The 25,897-nt window shown below is 39.4% G+C and overlaps 1 protein-coding gene across 1 annotated transcript; it reads left to right on the top strand.

The window, feature by feature from the left end:
• The first annotated feature begins 1,996 nt into the window (after window positions 1-1,996).
• Window positions 1,997-25,897, top strand: HTRA3 (HtrA serine peptidase 3). Its single transcript, XM_021270005.4, has 9 exons — window positions 1,997-2,839; window positions 10,664-10,763; window positions 12,528-12,750; window positions 13,426-13,620; window positions 16,272-16,304; window positions 16,956-17,070; window positions 22,260-22,308; window positions 23,904-23,999; window positions 24,929-25,897. The coding sequence occupies exons 1-9, from the start codon at window positions 2,416-2,418 to the stop codon at window positions 25,092-25,094; spliced, it is 1,401 nt and encodes a 466-aa protein (XP_021125680.2). The 5' UTR covers window positions 1,997-2,415; the 3' UTR covers window positions 25,095-25,897.

A 25,897-nucleotide genomic window follows, 5' to 3' on the forward strand; every position in this document is an offset into this window, starting at 1 on the left:
GACCTAACACTTTTAATTTTATGAGTCTCCTGCCTCCTTAAAGGGCAAGTTTGTATCAAAACATAGACATTTTTCATATTTTATGTACTGCTTTATAAGTAAAAGTAAATCTTACCTTTTCAAAAAAAAAATGACAAGATGTGTTCTACAACAAAGCTTTACAGTTTTCCCGCTCTGCTCTGCTCTGGTGCAATCTCACCTAGAGTACTATGTGCAGTTCTGAGCACCACAGTACACAAAGGATGTGAAACTGCCGGAGAGTGTCCAGAGGAGGGCTATGAAGATGGTGAAGGGCCTGGATGGAAAGCCATACAAGGAGCAGCTGAAGTCACTTGGTCTGTTCTGCCTGGAAAAGAGGAGGCTGAAGGGAGACCTCATCACGGTCTACAGCTTCCTCATGAGGGGGAGTGAAGGGGCAGGTGACAATCTATTCTCTTCAGTCACCAGTGACAGGACCTTGGGGAATGGTGTCAAGCTGCGGCAGGGGAGGTTCAGGATGGATATCAAGAAGAGGTTCTTCACTGAGAGGGTTGTTACGCACTGGAACAGGCTCCCCAGGGTTGTAGTCACGGCACAAAGCCTGATTGAGTTTAAGAAGTGTTTGGACTGTACACTTAGTCATATGGTCTGAATTCCTGGGTAGACCTGTGTGGTGCCAGGAGTTGGACTCAATGATCCTTATGGGTCCCTTCCAACTTGGGATATTCTATGATTCTATGAGTTTTCTTATCACAAGGCACTTAATGTCTTTAGCTATCACATTTAACATTTTTTTTTTCCCTGTAAGTTGGACTGCAGCTGTCTGGAGAATCCAGTCCTGAACCACTTCTGTCCGTATAACACAGGAAACAACAAAACACTAACTGTGGCTGGGGATTCTAGAGTCTGCCTACTGCATTCAAGGTCCTTAATTGGAAGACAGCAACAGCATTTCTTCCTCGGTATGACCCTATAGCCACATGCAGATGATCAATAAAGTGTAGTCATCTATTGCTGACTTACACGTGGTTCATGGGATCCCATCAGGAGATGTCCGAGGCACAGCCTTGCAGGGTTCAGTATGCTGTATCCCCAACATGAAGAGTGAACTGCAGCTAGAAGTGAAGAGTCTGTCATACCCAGTGAGTAGGGCTTGCTTATCATGTTCCGTGTGGTTTTTAGATGAGTTATGTTGGAAGTTTTTCTGCTTAAGTTAGGGTAAGGTTTCTAGCAGCCATAGGTAAATTAAGTAATTTGAAAGCTGCAACTAGCTACATGAGAGCATGTGTTTTGTTGGTAAGGATAGTGCACATCAATAAGTTTTACTCTGTCTATTACGAAAACTGTGTCAGCAGCTAGTTAACACAGCCTGGCAGGTACTCTCCCAAATGAGAATGATTCTGAACACTTTGTAGTAAAGGATAGCTGAAAAAAGAAAACAATCACCCAAGGATTAGGCCTTCGGCAATACTTCCCGTTAATATTACATTCTACAGAAGCTACCAAATCTTCTGTTGAGGTAAGTTACAATGGAGAGCCCCACAGATGCCCTTCGTTGGGGGAAGGTGTCCCGGACAACTTGCCATCACGCCATACAAGTGATCATCTGGCGGAACATCCAGCCGTGTCCCTCTCTGCTGCAGACGGGGATTCACATCCAACTACTACTGTGTTTGCCATCAAGGCAGGGGCTAAACCCCAACCACCCTTTTGTGGCAGTGGGGACAAGTTCTTATTAACGCTGCCAGTGTTAACGTCGAGCGTGAGGGGAGACACAATGGCTGGCTTCCTACCCCCTGCTCTTCAGGGAGCACAACCTCACGTGTACTCTCACACAGACACCCGCTTTCCCTCGACCTCCTGCCGCCTGAGGCTCGCTACAGCCGGGCTCCCCCTCACCCTTTCCCCACTTTAGGCTGGTGATTTCCCAGCAGGAGAGCAGCACGAGCCAAACTGAGGGGAGCGGACCTTCCCTGCTCTGCCCGCCCGCTGGGAGCCGTCCCTCCCCGGCCGGGGTGGGGCCTGGCGGTCACCGAGCTCCGGCGGCTGCCGCTGGAGGCGGCGGCGGCCCGGGGCACGTCCCCCATAAAACCCCCCTTGCTCCTCTCGGTCCTGCTTGTCCTCACTGCTTTCCCCGGCCACCTTGCGCGGCGGCTTGGCCATGGCTGGGCGCCTCAGCGCTGCCAGCTAGTGCCGGGGAGCAGCTGGGCGCCGCGCCTCGCACGGACGGAGCTGGTCTTCATCCCGCAGCCTCCTCCTCCTCTCCGCTTTTCGCTCCTCCTCGGGGCAATCAGGACTTTCCCACCCGTGTGTGCACCAAGCCCGACTTTCCCTTCCCTCACTGCACCGCGACTGCACTTTTTCCCCTCTCTCCTCCTCCTCCTTTTTCCTTCCCCTCGGGCCGGGCAGGCTCGCACCCCTTCTCCGCCGCCGAGGATGCGGGTGTCGCTGCTCAGCCCCTTGCTCCTGCTCTCCCTCGGCTGCAGCCGAGGCTCCGCCGAGCTCCCGGCGGCCCGAGCCAAGTGCCCGACCCGCTGCGATGTCTCCAAGTGCCCGAGCCCCAGCTGCCCCAGCGGCTACGTCCCCGACCGCTGCAACTGCTGCCTCATCTGCGCCGCGGGCGAGGGGGACTCGTGTGGCCGCAAGGAGGATCCCCCCTGCGGGGACAGCCTGGACTGCCGCTACCCCATGGGCAAGCGCTTCGCCAAGGGGGTCTGCCAGTGCAAGCTCAGCGCCCAGGTGTGTGGCAGCGACGGCCGCACCTACGACAACGTCTGCCAGCTGAAGGCGGTGAGCCGCAAGGCACTGCAGCACGGCCTGCCCGCTGTCGCCCAGGTCCAGAAGGGAGCCTGTGAATCGGGTAGGAGCATGGCGGGGTCTGCCTGGGGTGGGTGGTGTGGGGAGTGCTGCTTGACAGGCCATAATGAGGGGCTGGGGGCTGCAGGAGGGCTTCGAGGCTCCCCAGGGGCAAGGCGGCTCATCCTGCTGTCAGCATTCACTGTGGTGTGGTGTAGGGGTTTTTCGGTGCTCAGGTCCTCTCAGAAGGGATCAGATCCCCTTCCTCTATCCTCTGGATGGGCTTAGAGCATTAGGAAGGTTGCCCTGTGGCAGCACAGCCACAGGCACCTCAATGCTGTGCATGCTGCTGAGCATGAGACAAGCACGGTTTGTCGTGTGGCAGTGACCACAGGCGTTAGGCAATCAGGTCAGTCACCCCTTTTCAAGGCACGCTGTCCATGCTACAAGCTTGCTCTGATATTGCCAGCATCATGTTTACTTCATAGGCTTGGTGCTCATTATTGATGCTTCTCAATGGCATTGCCTCTGTGAGCTGTGCTGCAAAACCATGGTGCCATGTCCTGCACAGAGTGCAGAGCTGGAAATGACTCTGCTCTGGGATTGTCCCTGCGAATGTTATCAGAGGTTGCTTTGATTCACCTGACAGGTATCCTGGCAAGAAAGTGCCTGCTAAAGTGGTGTATCTCAGACAGTGCAAAAAAAAAAGCACCAGGTAGTACATAAAACATCTAAACATAGTTTCTTGTCTCTTTTATTTTCTTCTCACAAGATGTTTTACAGCTGGAGTCTTACGGAGTTTTAAGGGGAAAGGATGCCTGTAAACCTTCCTTGTGGTTTAAAATGATGACAGTCACGATATCAAGCAGTCTTCTGTTTTGCAATAACATACCAAGGCCTTTGCTTGACCTAGGATATTGTAATAATCAGCAGTAACTTCAGGCTATAACATCAGAAAGCTTAGTAATCACCTATGTTGGAGTTCTGTTGTTTTTTGTTACTAAATTTGGTCACTTTATATAAGGGTTAACATTGCTAGTTTCTTTTTCCATACTTCCTTGTATGTTATTTTTAAGGGTGTGCTTCTACTAGCTTTCTAATACTATTCCTAGAAAGAAAAGTCATATGAATAGTGGTGTTTTAAGTCATGTATTAGGGCATCCATTATGTCAGGTGAACCACCAACCGTTAGCAAACATAGATAGCAAACTTTCTAAAAGCTATTGGGAGGAGTTAGAGGGAAAAGGGCAAGCGTTGCTGGCCTTTTAAAACCTTTCTGTGAATAGGAGGGCTTTCATATATCCCACTTTTCTGAGAAAGCAAAGGGAGGCAGAAAGAGGGAGGGGGTAAAATGATATTCCTGAAGTTACTTCTTGGCTTGTCAGAGCCAAAAACTGCTCCACTGCTAGTTGGAGCTGTGATAATCAGTCTCTCCAGTGTTTAGCAATCAGAAACTTCTGTTTGTCTGTTCATTTTCTCACAAGCATCCGTTAGCTTTAGTACTCCTAATATTTGGTTGGAACTGATCCACTCAAAATAACAAGAATGTTTAACCAGAATGGGTGAGCTAGCCTGCATCTTAGGCTTACAGAGTGCTTGGGGTTTGGTACACATGACATTTTCTTTAAGGAATCCTCCTGAGTCTACTGTTTAATAGGCTTAGGAATTCAGAGCAGTAAGGTAGAGGTATGATTTTTTTTTTTTTTTCCAAGCAACTATTTTAGTGTTCACTTTATTTTGGCTTTATTTTTTGTCCCAGTAAACCACAGCTTAGATGAAGCATCTGGTTCTCTGTGAAGTTTTAATTTTTTTATTCAATTCTACAGCTGCACAAACTGAAGCTCAAAGAAACCAAGTGTCTTGCCCAAGGTCAAACTGAGTTGGTGGTTGAGCCAGGAATAGAACTCAATTATGTTCTGTGTGTTTTTTTTTTCTTTCTTTTTTTTTTTTTTTTAACAATAACATGCAATGGCTGTAATGAGAGGCTTTAGAAGAAAATCGACAGTTTAAAACTGCTGTTGAGTTTTCTCTATTTTCCCTGTTCATGAAAGCAATCTGGCCTCAGATGACTCAGAGGTTGGAGACCTAAACTAGTTACAAAGTAAATCCAATTTTAGTTAACCATACATACATTAAAACAATCTTAGATAATGGTAGCCTTACATAGCATGACTTAGGTTGTTTTCAGAACATGCAATGACTTGGAGAGCAGCTCTTGAAACTTCTGCTTCTGCCCATTTCTAGTTTCTTACCTTGATGCTAAATTAGATGCTGGTTCTGATAAACCAAGGTAAGCTAAAAAAATTTAGCCGTAGTTTCATGGTGACAGAAATCTGGTGAATGAATGCATTAAAAAAGGAGTAGTAGGTGCAGAAAGGGAGAAAGGTGTCTAGAATGGCAAAGCAAGTGATATTTCCAAAGCTTACAAACCTTAAATTTTGTTTTTTCCTTATTAAGGACCTGTATTAGCTTGAAGAACACCATGCTACATTGAGAGTTTTAGATGCAGGGAACTGCAAGGTGGTGGGCACTGCATGGAGATGCAGGAACTCTGTTATGGGTTTTCTTCAGTCTGCCTGTGTGCTGAAATGGTTTTTCATGCAATCAGCCTTATGCATCTGAGCAAACCCATGAACTTACTGAAGACACCAATGGAAATTGTATGCAGAACTTATGGACATATTTGAACTATATACTACATATAATTGTGTGTTTGTTTTTTCCTTGTTCAACACAAGGTACCTTATGATATGGTAGCCTTCTGAAACAGCTAGCTTTTACCTGCCTTTTGTCACGTTCTGTCACAAAGACAAAGCAGTATATGCTAGCATGTAAGTAATGGTATAAACATTGATGGAAGACAACCTCTGTAGTCAAAGACCCATTCTTACAGAGCTCTGTTTACCACTGTAGCAAATGGAAGTTTTAATGTCACATATCAGTCTATTAAAGGGTCAAACTCCTCACGCAAAGTGTTCATTAGGTCACCTGTGATTTATTGCCAAATTATGTCAGATTTTTTTTTCTTGCACAGAGGGTTGTTTATCAGCTCTCAATACAACATGCTCAGTACAGTTAATAAGTCTCTGCAATGTTATTTTGCTAATGGTTTCTTGGAAGGCAGGTCATATGTCAAACAATTTGGGTTTTCTCTCCTAGGATGCAGAAGCAAAGGGGAAAAAAAAAAGAATTTGAAAAATAAAGGTGTTGTTTCATCAGTGCAACAAGGAAAAAAAATAGAAAATATTTGAGGAAATAAATTCAATAAATTCCAGGTAACAAGACCCATTGGCCTTAATACTGATCTTTTGCAGGGTTCTGCCTGAGAAAGTCTGCCCTCTGCATTGTGAATTGAAGTCATAACTGAAGTCACTGTCAGAAAGCAGTCATGATATAAAACATTACCCATGTCAGTCAAATCTTTGCAAGCGAGGAGTCTAGAAGTTTCACTCCTGAAAAGAAACACTTGAAAATACAGTTAAAGTTTGAGCAGGGTCATTGCACACAGTTCTGCCTAGGGCATTTGGAGTGTGTAAGAGTGTAACCTTGAAGATGCAGAGGAATAACTGAGGACATCATTACTTGCATTTCTGAAAAACTGGCCCAGTAAGAGATACTGAGGTCTCCTAATGGTATTATTGTCATCAGAACTTTACACCTGCCTCCAGCTGTATTTAGGGAAATGCATTACAGGGTATTAGCTGGAAATAAACTCTAGTCACATTCCTTTACTGATTGTTTTCTTTATGTCTGAGTTTGGGTTTAGTTCCTGCAGGTGAGGATGAACATAGTACAATGTTTGGTATATATTCAGAGTGTAGCACTTCACTGTTTTCATAAAAGATATTTGTCAGGAAAGAGATGTTCTTGTGTCTCATCATGAGAGTCACTTGGGAAGAAGGAATAACAAGCCTCTGAAGTCAGTGATGAGGTGGTTAGGTGTCTGTGCTGGAAGGCATGTGCCAATCATTGTCTGGCTGTTGTGACTGCTGTACTGCACAAGAAAGCCACTTTGGTGTTGGTTCACCAAATTGTTTTCATCTGTGCAGAGTAGACATCCACTGTATAAGCAAGTTGCCTGAACCATAAAGTGGCATTAAACCCACCAAGGCTTTATGGTCAGTGCACAGCTATGCAACTTGATCTTAATGCTGAATTCATCAGAAAAGCTGCCCATGAACCTATGTTTCCAGCAGATGTTTCTGTTTTTTAAGCAGAGACATTATAATCTTTTATTTGTCTTTCATTTCTTGCCATGAAAGCATAGTAGGGACAGTGTTTATCCCTGGTGATCTGATCTGCCAGGTTGCAGTCCTCCCTTAGACATAATAATTTTGCTGAACATACAGATCCTTTCTGACGCTAGTTTTAGAAGGGTAATGGCAGAACAGCCTCAAAAGAATGGGTTTCCCAGGCTCACAAATTCCTAATGAATATAAATTTGTGGATTTTGATAAAATTTATTGTCTTTAAGAAGGCGTTGAATACAATTTGGTTTGATTCCACAGGGAACAAGTTGGCAGATATTCAGAAATTTTCAGTCTTCTGCAACTGTAAACAGTTCAAGTTTTATTGTCTTCAGTGGGATAATGACAATTTATTTCTACTAATTATTATTTTTTTCAATTCTTTTCGTACTAGCTAACTCCACAAATTTGTTGGAGTTGTTCCTGATTTACAGCAGTGCTAATGTGATTGGAGGGGGTCTATTGCCTCTGCAAGAAAATAGATATAAAGCTATTAAATAAACTCATAGGCTGTAGATAATGCTACTATCCAAATCTTCAGCTGATAATAATGGGCTCTTACCTGATGGTCACTTAGGTTTAGCCAATTGGATGTAAATCCATAGTAGTTGGAGTCCATAGAGCTGGAAACGCAAGATCAAATTTAACAGACTAGACTGAACATCTTTAACTTCAGTTCATACACTTATACCCAAATCTGGAATTTGAATTCTCCATGAGAGGTGCCTGAAAGCTTATCAAGATTATCAAGATTTAATGACTTGATTTAAATGGTCGGGTGATACTTCAGATCTGCTGAATCTGGTTGATTTGTGGGTATGGATTGGAAAAAAAATCTAGCTATGTTGATTAAGAAAGATGCAGAGAGCTAAAGACTTTGACAATATCAGTTTGTTTTTGTTTCAGGTACAACCTGCTCACAACACTTTTCATGTCTTGGCTGTTCTGCAGAGAGTTACTTGCATCATATTACGCCTTCTTGCCAAGATAAATTAGCTTTGACTGATGTGAGATGATCTTGAACATGCAGCAATAACATGGAGAAGAATGGATGCTATTAAGAGACCTTTAAAAAAATATGCAGCAAATCTCATTAGGTCAATAGGTCAAAAACCCTGAAGCTGCTGTAAACGTGGAGCTTTTACATTCTCAGTCCAGCAGAGGTCTGAGAGCTGCATGAAACTGAGAGACAGCAAGAATGTCTGGCGGGGGAGAGGAAGGAATAAGATGTGATTAGTTTTATGTTTTAGTAAGAACAGTAGCTAGTCCTTACCACCTAATGCAAATTAAAGGATAGATTAAAGGTCTGACATAAAACCCTGATTCTATTACTCCAGCTGTGACACTTCTTTGAGGATGACTTTATACAGCTTAGGCAATGCTGTATATTCATTCCCCCTTTTGTTTCTCAGGCTGCAATACCTGCCTTTTAAAGTAGATTGAAAACTTCTGATGAAAATCAGTGGCTTAACAACTGTGCAGCATGCTGCTATTGATTAGTAATAACCAACATAAATTCCCTTAAATCAGTCTATACATCTGAGACCAAGTATTAGTTGCCAGTTACTTCTTCCTGGTCCACAGTTTGAGCTTCTTTGGATGCCATCTAATGTGGCTAAAGCTTCTTGTCACTCCCAGCTTGCAGAAAATGATTCAAGAAAAGTCAGTTTCTATACAGGCATCTCAAGATTGGCAGTATTTAGCCCCCACCAGAAACTAACAGCTCATCTCTCATCAGGCCAGGAGATCTTCAGCTAGACTTTGAAGAAAAAGTTTGCTATTCTTGATCCTCCTTTGTTTGAAATTTCCCCTTCCTCCAAGGAAGGCAGGTTTGGATTCACCTTCAGGTCTGAGTGTTCATGTTTTCTGACCCCAGCACCAAGGTTCTGGACTTTACTCAGACTGAGAAATGCTTTCAGTATACTGTGGAAAAACGAGATTTGCTTCAGTTTTACTCTCTTCTCTTTTACTGCATCGTATTTTCTTCCACTCTTTCAATATTTACATTAATCCACTGTCTCGTTCAGATTTTATCTTTCTGCTTATCCCAAATTGTACCTGGAAAGCCACTGCCACCCATGATGATTGCATGGTGGTGGGTCAGGAGTGGTGTGAAGATGAGTTCTTTGGCAGGCTTCCTCCTCTGCTTTTGGCAGAGTGCAGTGCTGTGACAATTTGGCACGAGTGGAACAGTTCAGCACTCAATAGATACAAAGCATTGTAGTTGCCCTGACTCACATAGTACATCACTTCACTGATGTACACCAACTGAAAAAAGCTTTTCACAATGCTTTACCCCCCACTTCTCTGATAGCTCATCAGCTGAGGGTCTAGCCAACTGATTTTCATAGATGTGTAGCCATTTCTATTATAATAAATGTGATGATAATATTATATCCTGTCAGTGTACACTGCTGTGTGTGCAACCATTTAAAGTCATGTTAGTAGACTTCAAAGGATATACTGCGTAATCTGGCAAGCTGCTTCTGAGCTGAAGGTAAGATCAATCTTCAGTGCCCCAGAAAGCAAAATAAATAAGTGTATTGTGCTTACATGTGTCTGACCTCTGCAATTCCTGTTTGCAGTGTTTCTTTTAAACCAAATACTGAAAGAAGTATATTCAATTGGATGGAAGGATTTTTCAGAGTGCGTGAGAATGTACATAGAAATAATAGGCTGAATCTGCTGCTGCCAAGTTGTTCCATCTGTTTATACCGTACCATATAAATTTAGCTTGTAAATGTAAGCATGGTTTCTTTACCCTCAAAAGTAAATCCCATGTCCAGTAACAGGAAAAAGAACTCATGGACTTCTATGGAGAAATGCCTAATTGTGTTGATCTGGTTTCTTTAATGCTTTCTTCCTTCATACTGGTGGTGTGTCAGTTCCAAAGTTCCCTTCTTTGCTACAAGTCTCTAGATATTGTGGTAATGAAAAGAGTCTCACTTTCTGACTTTGCAGGTCCTTTAACACTTTATTGTGAAAGAATTCTGAAAGACTATGTGAACTATGACAGCTAGTTAATTAATCTTAGGAATTAATTCAAAGAATAGGTTAGATCAGTGAGATGTCTTTTTTCTTGTAAATAGGTTAAACTCCATGGTGCTGTAGTCTCATAACTCATAAACAACTTGAATACAAAGGTTTCGTGGTCAGTAATACATATGTAGATATGGATTGGTGAAAGTGACCTTTAAATTAAGAACTATGCAGCATACCAAAATGCGCGAGATCTCTTTATCAAACTTCTCTCCTTCTTTTCTGTGTATCTTTCCTTTTTGGGTGATTCCCCAGGCCCCCTTTCCTTTTAAAGACTTGGGTAAAGGGCATCTGAAGAAAGAAGTGTATACTTTAGAAAGACAGAATCTTTATCTGTACCCATTACTATGTTATGTCATCTAGAAATAAGCAAATCTAGTACTCCTGAAGACCAGGTGTTGACTTGGAGTACAAGACCTACTACTGTGAGGTCATTCTTCAGTAGGAGCTTCAGCTTAGAGCAAATCATGGTGGCACAAAGCATTGCTTCTAATGATCTGATGTCATTTAGAAATTACAATGTAGAGCCTCTCCTTCATCTGACCTACTTAGCAAAAAGGGTATTGTCTTATTAACATATCCAATTCTTTCTGCTAGTATAGGTCACCTACAGTCCAGCAGCCCAAGATATAAATTCAACTTCATAGCGGATGTGGTGGAAAAGATTGCACCTGCAGTTGTGCACATTGAACTTTTCCTCAGGTAATTCTTTTAATTCTTTGGTATGTAATTGCATTGTTTAATGAAGGTCTAAAGATTTTCCTTTTCCTCTGTTTGCAACCAAGTTAAATGGTGTGCTAACTTGTGAGTTCTTGACATTCACAAAAGAATCTGAAACATTACAGACGACTCATTTATTCAGAGAAGGAAGATACAAAGATTGTGAAATTGAGGTATCACATGAATAATACAATTCCCATTATGTGTTTTGCTCCTGTTTAGTAGATCTACTATATTGGTTTTAGAGTCTTTAAAGTACTTTACATAAAAAATAAGTCTATTTCATCTTTGGATGTCTCTTCAGCCTTAACTAAGATGTGCTGCTTATTAAATTATGTTTAATATCTCCAGAATTAAAAAAAAAAAAAAAAGTCCAGAAATAAGCTGAAAAAACATAGCACCTTGGTGTTTATTCCACTTTCAGTGAGACATAATGTCAGCTGGTTTTATTTTGTCAGGGAGAACACTAAGAGCCCTGTTGACCATCTCTAACCTATCTAAACACATGAATGATTTCTGTTGGGGAAAAATGATCTAAATTTGCTGACCAAGACATACCGATATTCAGTGTTACTCAAGCTGAGGAGCCAGGTTTGATGTTGAGTATTCAAGCCAACCAGCTGTCAGAACAAGTTACTGCAAATATTACAGATGTTCCATTACCTGAATATCTCTCTACCCAGGAGATATTTTTACAGGCTTTTTTGTTATGCAAAATCAAGATAATCAAATTTTCTGAGACCTTGCTTTATGCACATAGTCTTACTGGTCTTATGAGAGAACATTAAAATTGAATGTGTTTAAGATCTTTGCTTTCTATATGTAGTCAAGATTGTTTGTTCTTTCCCTATAAGTAAATGTTTGTCCAGCAGCCTGCTGGGTGCTAATTGTAGCACTGCCTTCTGCCTGGGATCGACTCCAATTCTTTACTGCTGAATAGCCCAGAATTTTCAAACAATTTCCTAATACGGATCACATCTTGGAAGAAGGAAGAATTTGTGGACCTTTTCTCATCTTCTGCAGCATTTTCCGTTCCCCTAACAAATTTAAGGTCATAACGTCAATTGTTCACAGAGAAAAGTCACAGTACTCTAAACAGTTTATAAAGTCTTAACTGTCTATATTGCAACAAATGTCATTCTCCACCAAATCTTACCCACTGTTAGTGTTTTTCATTTCTTTTGTCTTTTGTGTTCCTAGTCCTTTCAGTCTCCAGACATATTTTTTCCTGTCTTTCTACACTTGTGCTTCATGATTCCCTGAGAAGTCATCTCTTCCTTTGCTCCTCTGTCCAGCTGCAAGGTTCCTCTTTGTCCCTGGTCAGCTTTTTCCCATTAGAGGATAAGTCCATTTGTCAGCCTTACTATTTTCTGTCATCATTTTCTTCCCATATGGAAACAGCAATTAGTGGGTCAGATGGGCTCCTTCTCCTTCCATTTTTGTCACCTAGCCTCTCTGCAAGGAAACCTATAGGATTAGAAACCAAGGGAAAAGGATCGTGCCAGCTATCCAAAAAGCTCAGTTTCTATCTCCCTGGCTGACTACAATCAGTCTGCAAGAGATGCTTTCTCCATCAATGTATTTTTTGTTTGTTTGTTTTGTGGGGTTGTTGTTTGTTTTGGTAAGGGTTATAACATCCGTGATCAAATGCTTTGTTATTGGCTGAAAGATGGTAAGTGATTTCTGACATAATCATCTCTACATTATGTTTCCCTTATGAATTACAATTACTTGCTTCTTGCACAGGCACCCCCTCTTCGGTCGAAATGTCCCACTTTCCAGTGGATCAGGGTTTATTATGTCTGATTCTGGTTTAATTGTGACTAATGCCCACGTGGTGTCAAGTACCAACGCTATATCAGGGAGACAACAGTTGAAAGTGCAGCTACAGAATGGAGACACCTATGAAGCAACTATCAGAGACATTGACAAAAAATCTGACATTGCAACAATAAAGATTCACCCTAAGGTGAGTAGCATAAAGACCTTGATGAATTAATTTGGTAACTTTATCTCAATTTCATTTAGTGCAGACATATTGACTGGCGTATATGCTTAGGGATTCCTTGGGAATATAGAGACAACAATGTACTAAACAAACATTTTCTATTGGCCTGAAAAAAATTTCCTACCTTAGAATTAAATTACCTTGTCTTCTGTACTAGAAACTGCTTTTTTTTTGAAAAGGTGGTGGCTGGGGGAAATATAGTTCAGCTAGTATGTGGCCAGATTCTGCTGTCCTTACCTGAAGACACAGGACATCTTAGTTAATCATTCTAGCTTAGTGCCAGTACATGCTCTGGCAGGTAATGCAGGGGGAGTGGCAGGCTGATCTACAGCTGGTTTGTATGCTGTTTCCAGGAGGAGGAGGTAAAAATCTGCTGGAAAATGGGGAAATCTGGTTCAGAATCTTGTTAACATTTTTCTGGAATTACTGCTGCTAGCAGTTTGTTTCTGAAGACAGTTTAAGGCAGTAATGCCATGCTGTATACGAGTGGTATCTGATGTAAGTTTTGGGCATATGCTAGTGAGTTACATTAATGTAATGGAAAGTATGCGTTCCGAAGTACATGCTAGTTTATCTTTCTAAGCAAGTTACTATCAATATAAACTAATGGCTGTTTCTTTCTGTGTTTTATTTAAGAAAAAATTGCCAGTATTGTTACTGGGTCATTCTGCTGATCTGAGACCAGGAGAATTTGTGGTGGCAATTGGAAGCCCTTTTGCCTTACAGAACACTGTGACAACAGGTATTGTCAGCACTGCTCAGCGAGATGGCAAAGAACTTGGCTTGCGGGACTCTGATATGGATTACATTCAGACAGATGCTATTATCAATGTAAGTACTAGGTATAAGAGAAACTGGGCTTCACAGTCCTGGGACTTTTAAATCCCTCCCTTTTTAACAGATAAATCCACCAAATGAACTCTGTGTTTGAAATCAGTGATAGGCACTTATTTTTATGACTACACAGTGTCTGTTAGTTGCACTCAGGCATTAATGTCATAAAAGGGATGTTAAATAAAACGGACCTCTCTGAGTTTGTCCATGAAGATGTTACATATGACAGACCCATCTCACTCTGTAGATCTCGTGCAGTAAGACATGATTATATAGACCCACAGTAAATCAACACATTTCTCTCTGTGCTTGTTCAGCTGGTCTGGCCCAGCATACTGTAGAATAGAGCCAAAGTTTCTTTCATCTCCATCCATTAGAACCAGATGGAGCAGTCAAGTTGATATCATCTGCTTGAATTTAATGTGAGAACACCAAGGTAGGAACTTAAGGAAAAGGGTTTTTTTTTCTGTTGTTTTTCTTTAAAGAGACATGGGGGGAGGGAGGGTGTCTTCCTGTTTTGTTTTCCCTTTGAGCATCACATAATTCAAATAAAAGTCTAGATGTAAAAGAAATTAAACTTTGAAATACCGTACAGAGTTAAAGCCCCCTAGTGTTGCCTGTTGTATAGAAAAACATGAAAATAATACTCCTTCAGAGCTTCAGCTTGGAAAGATCCAAAGTGCTTTAGTGAAGTCCTTGGGTGTGCATATAACTCGTAGTGATTCTAAAATGAGCACTGCATGCATATCTGAGGTTTTACAGCTTAAATCTGTTATACATTAAAAGAAAAATACTTTCAGCATTTATTTGCTGGACCTCGATACCAAATTTCACATAAACACTAAGCATTATGACTCATTTACACATGCAAAGCTCCTGACAAATATGTATCGTCACAGAGCTATTGAGAGAAATTTTATGAAAAAAACAAGGTTAACTTTTTGTGCTAAGATATGACATAAAAATGAACTTTTTGAAAAAGGCTTTGTACGATTCAGAAGCTGAAGGTCCTAAGACATGTAATTAGAATTAGTTTCTTCAGTTGTAAAAAGAAGATAGGAAAACTTATGCAAAATGGTTTACTTGGAAGCACACACTGAATTGGTGGCAGAGGCAAAATTAGAACATGGGATTCTTGACTTCACGCCTGTGCACATTCCTCAAGATCAGACTGCTTCCTTGCATATAGTTAGGCATTCACTGCACTCAAAAGCTAGTGGACAAGTTTACACAAGGATAACAGTACATCAGATAATACTAGAGCAAATGGAATACTGATAGTAGAATAGGTAAGGAAAATGACAACGTGTAAGTTGCCATCGGAGAGCACAAAACATGAAGATAGTCCCTGGCATAGGGATGCTGTGTACTTAGCTAATGCACTAGTTTTCTCCTGAGAATGGGAGGAGTTTGAGTGCTGGTCTAGTCAGAGCATTCCTGTGGCTTAGCCAAGATGTTACTGTAGGAATGTGCATGCAGCTGCCTTCTGAGAAATGCTAGGACAGCAGGAGCGGGAGAAAACAGGACCGTAAGTTCCTAAATGGAGCTATATTGCATGTGCTAAAGTTCTTTCACTGAGCAGATCCTTCAAGCAGAGGACAAGTGGATCAAAGATGGTAGGCTGAGCAAGTCTGAAAAATGTCTCAGTTCTTTTGAGTCAGTGAGACCAAAAAAAAAGTAAGCGTGTAACCTCTGATCACTGAAAAGATACATTGTAAGAAACTGATCTCTTTGTTTAAACGTGAACTTTGAAGCTTATTTTAAAACGTTAATGTCTGTTTTACTGTTCTGAGAATCTATAAGGTTTGCTCAGTGCTATCTAAGTGTAAACAGTTTATATGGCTCACGTTGCTGTCATGCATCACTTAGCTTTTGTTTATTTTGAGTGGTAAGTTGCTGCTTTTGGCTGTTCAGTAGACCTACTTGAAAAGTCTGGCCTTGCTCAAAAATGAACTTGTTGAGCCAACATGAAGATGGACAAGGAAATTCTCCAACTCCCACTTCCTGTAGTCCTGTTGGATGTTTCCTTTGAAGGACATTAGGTATTAGGTCATTCCAGATTGTTCAGAGCTGCTATATGCTCTCCCTAGAGGGGAGTGCATCTCTGTGGCTAAATCAGTCCTTATGTAGAACCTGCCTCATAGGTGATTAAACTTGCAAAGCACTGTGTTCTCTTCCAGTGGAGAATGAGAGATTGACAGTGCTACAAACCAAAGTGATGAATAAAACTACTTAAAAATGGTGCATATGTTGAATGTACCTCCTTGAAATATAACTGTAACCAGCAATTACTTATTTCAAAACCTTGTTCTAACAGTATTTAGAATAATTGAAATACCCATTTTTAATCAGCAATTTAGTGATTCTTCTTTAAATTTAAGGCAGAACTATTTTGAGTTTTAAATTGCTGCTCCTAGCTTAATGCTGGTTATTGAAAAGAAAAAATAATAATAATAATCATAAGAGGTGTGAGCAGGTAGTGTAAAACCTACTTGCAATACCGATCACAGAAGATTACATCCTTCAATGCTGCCTAAGAAACGCCTTGTTCTCTTTCAATTGCTTACAAACAAAATACTACTTGAAATGCAATCTTTGTTTCCTACAGTGGAGCACATATTTATTGTTCCCTTATGTCATTTTTACAGTATGGCAACTCTGGAGGACCTCTAGTTAATCTGGTAAGTCCAGGTGACTTGTCTTTTTTAAGAACTAGTTTGAAATAAGTTGGAGAATATTTCTTTGTAAAGGTTCATAGACTATACCATCTTCCAGCCATCCAGCCTAATGGTGGGCAGATAACCTGAAGCTAATACAAGCAACACCAATTGAGCTTCAGTTCATACATCTTTGAGAAACATTCCATTGTTGGGTACAGGAAATTATACACAGCAATGAGGAAAATGGGTTCTGGTAGGAGCAGTTCTTTCATGCTCTGAAACCTGGGGTACAAGGCAAAGATGGAACTTGCTCAATCTACACAACTGCTTTTAAAATAGATTACTTAAAACCAACACTGATTTTGTAGGTCAGTGAATTCTGGCTGTAAGGATAGTTGTGACTCTGCTGCCTGCTTGGCAGAGAGGAAATCTTGATGAGTGGTTGGATGTACCTTGGATGAACAAACTGTACTGTAATCTCTCTGGCCATCACAGTTAAATGTGAAAGGGATTGTGAATCAGAGCCCAGATCCTCCCTTAGAAGTAATGTTTATTTCTTCAGTGATTACAACACTCTACAATCACTTACACCAGACTTTAAAATGAAAGGCTAGGTTGTGAGCTGAATTCTGTCACTTAGGAGCACATTAATTGAGTGCTGTCTCCCAACAGGATGGTGAAGTGATTGGAATTAACACCTTGAAGGTTACAGCTGGAATTTCCTTTGCTATTCCATCAGACCGCATCACTCAGTTCCTTACAGAGTCACTTGACAAACAAAATAAAGGTAAGGTCTGCAAGATACAGTGATGATGTTATCTTCCAGTTATTATCCTAACCTGAAGTTTGGGCGAAATGCAAAAAGGCACAGGTCTTGGATCCTACTGCTGAAAGAAGTAGCATTATTTTACCATATGGAACACCTTGAACTTGAAAATAGAAGACTTCTTCATAGAAGAGAGAGTGTTGCTTTACTATTAACAGCCCCAAAGAGTAGATATTACCTGTGAAAATCTGGGAAAAAGGAGCTCTGTAGTCACAAATGAGTCATGACAGTCTGAAACGATCTTGAGACCAGATGGTGACTCAGCAAGTCTTCTCTTTCACATTGTCCAAGCAAAAAGGAGATTAAGATGTACTGTGGACAATAACGAGCAAACTCATAAAATATTTATCCAACAATGGTTTGTAGTGTGCACATTATCTGTGGTTGATCTTTCTTTTGTCCTGGTCATCTATATCTGTGCTACGTGACTGAATATTGTGATAGATCCTCAGACCCATGGGGAAGAACAACTACGTGCTAGTTCACAGGAGAGGAAAAAAATATCTCAGAACCAAAGAACATATACTTCTAAATATATCAGCAACTGCAGTGCTCTGGGGTTTTCATATGTGCCTCATGTCTAACACTGTACTAGTAGGTGTCATAGTATGTGTTACACAGCCAAAGTTGATCTAGCAATACTTCATCCAGGCCAAACCTTCTTTTCTCTCGTTTGCCAACTTATCTGTCCACACCCTACTCATCTTGCTTCATGACTGCTGGCTGTTGCTTTTCTTGAATCTTTTTGATTTTAATCTCATCCTCCTCAGTTCATCCAGTTTCTGATGCCAGAACTGCTTCCCTGCACTGCTGTCTTCTATGTTCTGTCAGACACTTTTAATTCAGAAACTTCCCTTAGAGAATTCAAAGTTATGCATCTGCCTATATATTTGAGACCATCACTATTCTGACTGGGTTTCCTTCATTCAAGCTTTGCTACTTTCCCCAAATCAGGTTGCTTTCCCTTGTTGATTTGGAAAAAATTGTCAAAAATAGTTACTAACTATGTACTGAAAAGTGCATTTCAAAGTAGCTCTCATAATTTTACTTCAGTCAACAAGTCAAAAAAAAAAAGTTTCTTTACTCAGTTTACCAACTGTTCCATTTCTGTTGCCTTCTGACAGCAGCCGCCTATATTGTTGGTGATGCTGCCCTGCAGAATCAAACTGCTTGCTCCAAGACAAGGCAGAGTGATGGTGTACCCTGCAGGCTATTGAGGCTGAAATCCTACCACCTGCCAGCAAATTCTTGGTCACTGTGTATGGAAGGTGAAGGCTGGATATGCCACCACTGAAACAAGTCCTCTTGTTTCCTTAGGCACCCTCAGGCACCTTTGCTTCTCCAAAGTGGTGAACCTGCTAGGCCCAGCTAGAGGACCTAGATGGTGCTGTCTATGGACCCCTGAAAAAATATAGTGAAAGATTTAAGCTTAGATGTCACGTGACACTCATTATTTTTGATCCTTCTATTTACCCTGTGATGAAAGAAAAAGGATTCACACTAACTCTTAACATCAGCAAGCTTCACTGTCTGACATATGCTCTTGGCACAGGCAATTTTTACAATTTTTTTTATTTCTTACTTATTGAAGGACCTTGTACTTTCACTTCATGCATTTAGAGCCCTTGATGCACAGAGGAGGAGAACTTCTAGCAGATATTTTCATAATGTCTGAAATTTAGTTTGCATTTTTTAGGCATTTGGTAATAGTTTTAATTTTTGTTTTATAGACGTTATTTCTTGTCATAAAGAATTTATGTAAGCAGGATTTTTGGGATGTTTTTATCATGCTTTATTTTGCTCCAGTTACATTTCAGTAGTTTCAGTGGGATCCACCCTTATGGTACAATTAGGTCATAGAAATAAGTTTAAGGCTATTACCATCTTGCTGTAAATATCATATTGCCTGAAGATGATAAAATTCCCAGCGGAAACATCTCTTCAGAATCTTTTCAGATTCACTTTGGCCTATAGGAGATACTCAGGGTATTATTAAATAAGTCTGATTTGAGTCTTTTAAATCTCAGTTGATCAGTTAACTGCCAGTTTCATGTAGAAGGCATAAATTCTCGAAGTCTCATCCATTATATACCTGGAAATATACAAATATATAGTCTACCTAAGTACGGGGCAGAGGGGAAGTAGAAGAGAATGGCATTTGAATGAATTATCTAAACATTCTTTGTTACCAAATATATTGTATGGTCGATCCAAAATAATTTCTAATGTATTTTTACCAAAAACATACCGTGCTTTGTACAGGTCATGCTTACTGCTTGAAAGGTCTGGAACTTTGCTAATTTTGAATTCAAGTCATAATGTCAACCTACTTCCATAGTTACGAATTCATAAACTGGTGCATGAAATTAAGTGTTTCCATCTATGTCTCAATTTTAACCATGTGTTGTGTTTTTACATGTGGAAATCAGTCTATATATTTTGGCATCCACTGATTTATTATATATTTCTTATTTTTTACTTCAGTGCCTTTTGGTAGTGTCCAATAGGAATTTCTTCCTACTGAATTAATTAAGCTCTGCAGTTTATATTGAAGATACACTACACATAATTCAGCATTATAGTTTGGAGTTTTATTTCCTGTTTTTTTTTTTTTTGTCTGTGGAATATCTTTTGTAAATGCTTTCAGGACTGCTCATGCAACCTGCAAGATGATGTAAGTGTAGAAGTCGGAATTTTGTTTGCCATTTGAATAAAGAGTGCAGGTTTCGTTCCTACAGTCACATCTTGGTGATATCCTGGACCCACTGATATTAACTGCTCATGTGACAGATGTTCATGTCCATGAAGAGTCTGAGTGACTGACTCCTTAATTTAAATTTATCGGTTATTTTTGTCAGTTTATAAACATTTCTGTCTTCAGCCTGTTTATTGAGCTGGTTTGTATATCTATATACAATCTATATAGACCGTATATCTATATACAATCTATGTATATTGTTATAAGCATCAATTAAAAACAGTTTAATAGTAAAATAAATACTTTCCTTACTGTGCAACAGAAAGCTCCTTAAATAATGAACTGAATCTAGATACTTGATGTCAGCTGCTTGTCACTTTCTATTAACACAAAACAGATTTAATTTTAAGCTGATGGCTAAGGCTGGTTTACTTGACTTTGTACCACTGGAATCAGTGTTCAAGCTGACCAGGTGTTCACAAAAACTAAATGTGATTTGAATCTCTCCTTCTGCCATGCTCTGCTAAAACTCGACGCTGCAGTGATTTCACAATTGTTCAAACTGACTGTTGTAATATATTAACCTTCTTTTAACCTGTGCTGGGACTTAACCCTGGTGATGTGCTTATTAAATGTATGACCTCCCTTTATTCCAGTTCTCTCAGTTATTTTTCTTCTGCCTCATGATTGCACAAATTGACAAAATGATAGGTTTTGAGTCTTTTTATTTGCAGAGGAAATATATGACAGGTAGTTCCAGGTGCTGCATACTGTTTTGCAAATGTGACTCAATCGTGACCCATCACAAGGCCCCTTGGGATGATAAGACAGTACAACTGGTTGTCTGTGTCCATTCAGTCTCTGTTGATATTTCCAAAAAAAAAAAAAAAAGACAATTTTACTTGTTGTTCATGAAAACTTAGTGTAAGACTTTTGACTTGGCTTAAATTGGATGGACTTGTGCAAAACAAAAGGCTTGAAGCTTTCTTTACCTTCCTTACCTAACATGTTCTGGTTTACAAAATGACAGTGATTGGGAAGGGGAGGAATCTAGATTCTGCAGCTTAAATAACTTATGCCTCATAGCTTATTGTTGGTATTCTGCATTGCACAGGCAATGACTGACAGCAAAGTGTTCAATACAGACAGGAAACTGTCCCCAGAAAATCTGTCATCTATGTGATCTAAGGAAGTCTAAGGATGACAATTTCATCACTTAACTGTCCACATTGCAGAAAAGGGGGAGGGGAATTGTTTGTCAGGTATCGGAGTTACCATGTTTGTTGATTTATTTATTTATTTATTTTATAGTGGACATTTAAGTATTTGTATATGCTTGTGAAGCACTGTGAGTGTGCTAGTTCATGGCTGTGCCCAAGGCTTATGAGACTTCAGTTTTGAGTAATAGGACATCTTTGTGATACTTACACTAAAGCTGATTGTGATCTCATTAGTTTCACTAATACAATAAAATACATGAGACAGAACATTTCAGGGAAAAGCAGAGATGACGGTTACAGATATGACTGTCCAGAGTGTCATAAATTCCATGTTTTAGTACTCAACATTTTCACTGACATTAATGGGAATATTGGACATGCTTAATATTTAGGACTAATTCTTTTACTTGGGAATATTTTTCTTGGAAAGAATAAGAGTTAGAGGAGGCTCTACATCTCCTCTTCAATCTTTTTCCTCACATGAGAATATAGAGAAGCTCAAAGAAATTGTGGAGTAGTTATGCTGGAACAAGTAAGGGGAAATATTGTTTCATACCGGAGATAACTAACTACTGAAGCACTCACTTCAGGAAGTCATCAGACTGCATTTGTTCACAAAACAGCTGTGCAATATCATGACTGCTAAAAGGCAAATACAGAAATTTGGTGCTGTTCCTGAAGGAGTGAATTTGTACCATTTAAAAATCTGTAGAGTCCTGGGTAAGGTCTATGGTGTCATTTTGTTATTTTTTTTAACTTACTTTTCATTCTTTGGAGTAGAACTCGTGAACCTTTCAGTTGTGTCTTTATAAGGCTGTCTTTTCTCTGAAAGGTGGAAATTTTCCTTTCTTAAATCCCATTTCTACAATTTTAATGAGGATACTATATGATTAAATTGTTTTGACCAGTTTCAGATGAAATGGTAGTTGGTTATGAAATCTATTTACTGAAGTAGTATGATATTAAATCACTGAATTTTTCCTAAATTTCCTGAAGGAAAACTCTTAGAAAGCATAAATGAGTTTCTCTCATACTTGCTGGCAGAGAGCAGGATTGTCATTCCATATACCAAGGTTAAGCGAAAGAAAAGATGACCTCAGCGTAGATGTGTATGACTCGTTTTTAGATTTATGATACTTCCTGTTTTAATTGACAAGTACTTTAGGGGAAAAAATAGTTATTTTTTGCAGTATTTGTCTGAATTTCTTCAATATTTTTTATGTTATTTTCAGATAGCAAGAAGCGTTTCATTGGCATCCGAATGCTGACAATAACACCTGCGTAAGTATCTTGGAAAGGTAATTTATGACTGTGCATAGCATGTGTGGCAAGATACGTCCAGTTGTGGTTCAGAACTTCACCATTCAGCTTTTGCCATAAGTCTCCAGAGAATCGAGAAGTGTGTGGATTACACAATTAGCTTCTTGGAAGTCTGTTAACAATTTAATTGTATTGGTGAAATGTGTGTTCTCAGACTTGAAAAAGCTGTCTGATAAATACTGATAATGGTAAATGACTTATTGGAAGCTGAGGGAAATTAGGGAGGGCTTGAATACTTCCTTTCCTTCTTGACAAGGTTGTCTGGAGTGACACCAGGTTATTTAAACAAGCTGCTGCATTCAGGTGACTCTGAGTGCCAGTAGCAGATTAGCTGCCTGAAGGTTTGTTGATGTATTTTTCAGTGCCAGTAGAGGCTATATGATATGAGATTTTATGTCTAACCACTAATTGGGAAGAAAGTAGTTGCTAACATTCAAAACTATGCTTACATGTTAACAAAAGCAGGATATGGACACTTTCCTCCGTTGTTTTTTTTTTTTTTTTTTACTTTTTTCTTTCTCGTACTGCTTTGTGTCTTGCTGTTATTCGGACATATCCTGGGATTACAAATGAGGGTTCTTACACTTTTGTTCTTTCTCAGCAGTAGGCACGTTTCCAAAGTGGCAGTAGACTAAAAAATTAAACAAGACAATTTCCAGCTGGGGTTGTAGTAAAGCCATCTTTATTTATTGAGTTACACTCTTGCAATCCTCCCCAAAGAGTCAGATCCTCAGCTGGAACAAATCAGTGGAATGGCATTAACATCACTGGACTGCCACCAATAAAGAGGAACTCAGAATGTTTCTCTGTGTAGCTATGACATGAACACAATGTGAGATTTTACTGGTTTTGAGGTGTGTAATGAACCAGTGTAAGATGTCTCCAGGCCTATTTTCAGGAAAAGGCTATTTCACCACATGTGTTTGCTTTAGTCATGTAATTATGTTAGCTTCCTTAATAAAAAATAAAACAAAGTGAAGCTCTGTGCAGCCATTTCGGCTTTCTTTCAATCTGAGGGTTTTCATGACTGACAGCAGAGAAATCCATCATTAGTTAAAAATTCTCTGTTTCTGGAAGTGGGTTTTAACCCACACAGTACACAAAGCTGAAGCATCTCAGAAATTAGAGGATGTTTTTAATGCCTCTATTTTGCAGCTGGTTCCTGTCTTCTTTCTTTAAAAAGACAAGCACAACCCATTTTATATGTGAGAAAATTTGAGGAAGATGAAGTTTCCCTGGAAAACTCACAGTTCTAATCTCCTACATGATGACTGAAGTTGTCAAAAGCTATGTTGTTCTATGAATTTAGACTATCTTGTAAAATGTAAAAACGCAAAAACATTAGCAAATTTCTGCATCATTGCCTGTGTTAGCTCTTTTGGGCAGAAATGTCTTTTGCTTCTGTAGTGCATAGGACACAGTGCTACTATTTCTGTGCTGCATTCATTTTTAGTCACAAACATTTGAGAATAAATAAATTTGAGGTTATATATGAATTTTTGAGTGCTGCTGCTTTTGTAGTGGATTCAAATGCTATATAAATGTGTTCTTTTTAGCTTGGTGGAAGAATTGAAACACAATAATGCTGATTTTCCTGATGTCAGAAGTGGAATTTATGTACACGAGGTTGTTCCAAACTCACCTTCTCATAGGTATGTAGAGCACACTATTCTCTTCACCATAAACAAATTTCCAAATAGATATTAGTAGGTAGTATTCCTATTCATATTCAAGTACATCATTATAGCAGTCTTGATTTCTGTTTAAACAATTTAATATAGTGCCTGTGGGTTTAAAAAAAAATGTGCTAAGATTCTACTGCAATGAAATATTTTGATATCAGAACTATTCTAAATGACACCAGGCAGCATTGAATAGTGTGCAAATTTAAATAACACTGTACATTTAATGAACCAAATTTGTGTTTGAAAAGTATGTTGAATATTTATAAATAGAAAATTGGACTTAGTTTAAACAGGAAACAAGATAGCACTCACATAAGATACTGTCTGAACTATTGTCTGAGACAATGCTTTATCTTAGAGGAAAAGACTATTTTACAGAAAAGCTGGAAAATAAATAGCATTTCTATAAATTATTTCAGGAATGATTAAAAAGACGCAAAAGCCAATAAAAGTGGCTATTGTGGCAAGAGAAAAACAATTTGCCTATTGTTCAGTTGGTACACAACTGCTTTTCTTGAAATTTTGACAGTGTTTGATTTGCAATGCCTGACACTCTAGAGATAAAAACATATTCTTGTAAATGGATGGAGTAAGGGAGTCTTGGCTAAAAGTCTTTTCTATTTCTTCTCTGCTGTAGTTTTGATGAAGACAAAGAAAACTATACTACTTTAGCTGTTTTCTGTTTTAGAAGAAAATCCTCAATGAAATATTGTAAGATTAACTGCATTTAGCAGTACTACAGTTTATTCTGTTCCAGTCAGAAGGGTGAAATTCCCTTTCAGTGGAAACTAAAACACACAAAAATTCATTACATCAGCCATAGAGGTGGTGAGTTTTGGTACTTCTCTACACAGAAAGCAAGGCATACTTATTGTGTGTTTCTTCTGTCTTTGCAGAGGAGGGATCCAAGATGGAGATATTATTGTTAAAGTCAATGGGCGTCCTTTGATGACTTCCAGTGACCTGCAAGAGGCTGTGATGAATGAATCACCTCTACTACTTGAAGTCCGAAGAGGAAATGATGACTTGTTATTTAACATTGAGCCTGAAATTGTCATGTAAATAGAATTGAGGAAGCTCCCACCATAATTAAACTCACTTATTCTGGAACACTAGATACCTCCTTTACAGCTACAGTAATTATACTTCCTGTTGACTAATGACAAGGTGGACTAACTTAATTGCCTGAACCATTTCTGTACATAGTAGCTAGAATAAATTCAATTATGTCACATATTGCAGGTTTGACTTTCAAAGCAATTTAAGACACAGGTTCTGGGGTTGGGGAGGAGGAAAGTAAGTTTTGGGTAGCCAATGGAAACGGGGCCTACTTCCAGTTTGAGGAGATTTCAGAGCAGGTTTAATTCTTTGTTCTGAAAGATGAAAATACAACTGGAAGCTAGAAAACACACCAAAGGGGTAAATTATTCTTAAATTACAGTCATAGCTGCAGCAGAACCAAGCTATTGCAATTGAGCTTTTTTTATATATAACTTTTTCAATGTGAAACTACTATTGGCAAAGCTTGTATTTGTTCTTAGTGCTTGTATGCTACATGTCAATGCAGGTAGATTAAATCTGTAAATATCGAAAGGAACAAAAATGGTATCAGGCTATAGAGTGTTACACCTAGGTCATGCGATTTTGGAATATAGTAAATGATTCTTATAGAATTAATGCCTTATATAAATCAAAACAATGTGCTGAACAAAGTTAAGTTTGAGAAAGTGCACAGTTTTTTTAAAAAATTGATACAGATTAGTTTTGCATTTTACTGGTAAGCTTTGCTGTAAAATTGTTATACTACTTTTGGCTTGTACTGTGTAAGTTTCTACTGTAAGGAGATTAAAGTTTACACAAATAAA

Source organism: Anas platyrhynchos, chromosome 4, assembly GCF_047663525.1.
Source record: "Anas platyrhynchos isolate ZD024472 breed Pekin duck chromosome 4, IASCAAS_PekinDuck_T2T, whole genome shotgun sequence".
In the NCBI taxonomy this organism is placed as follows: Eukaryota; Metazoa; Chordata; class Aves; order Anseriformes; family Anatidae; genus Anas; species Anas platyrhynchos.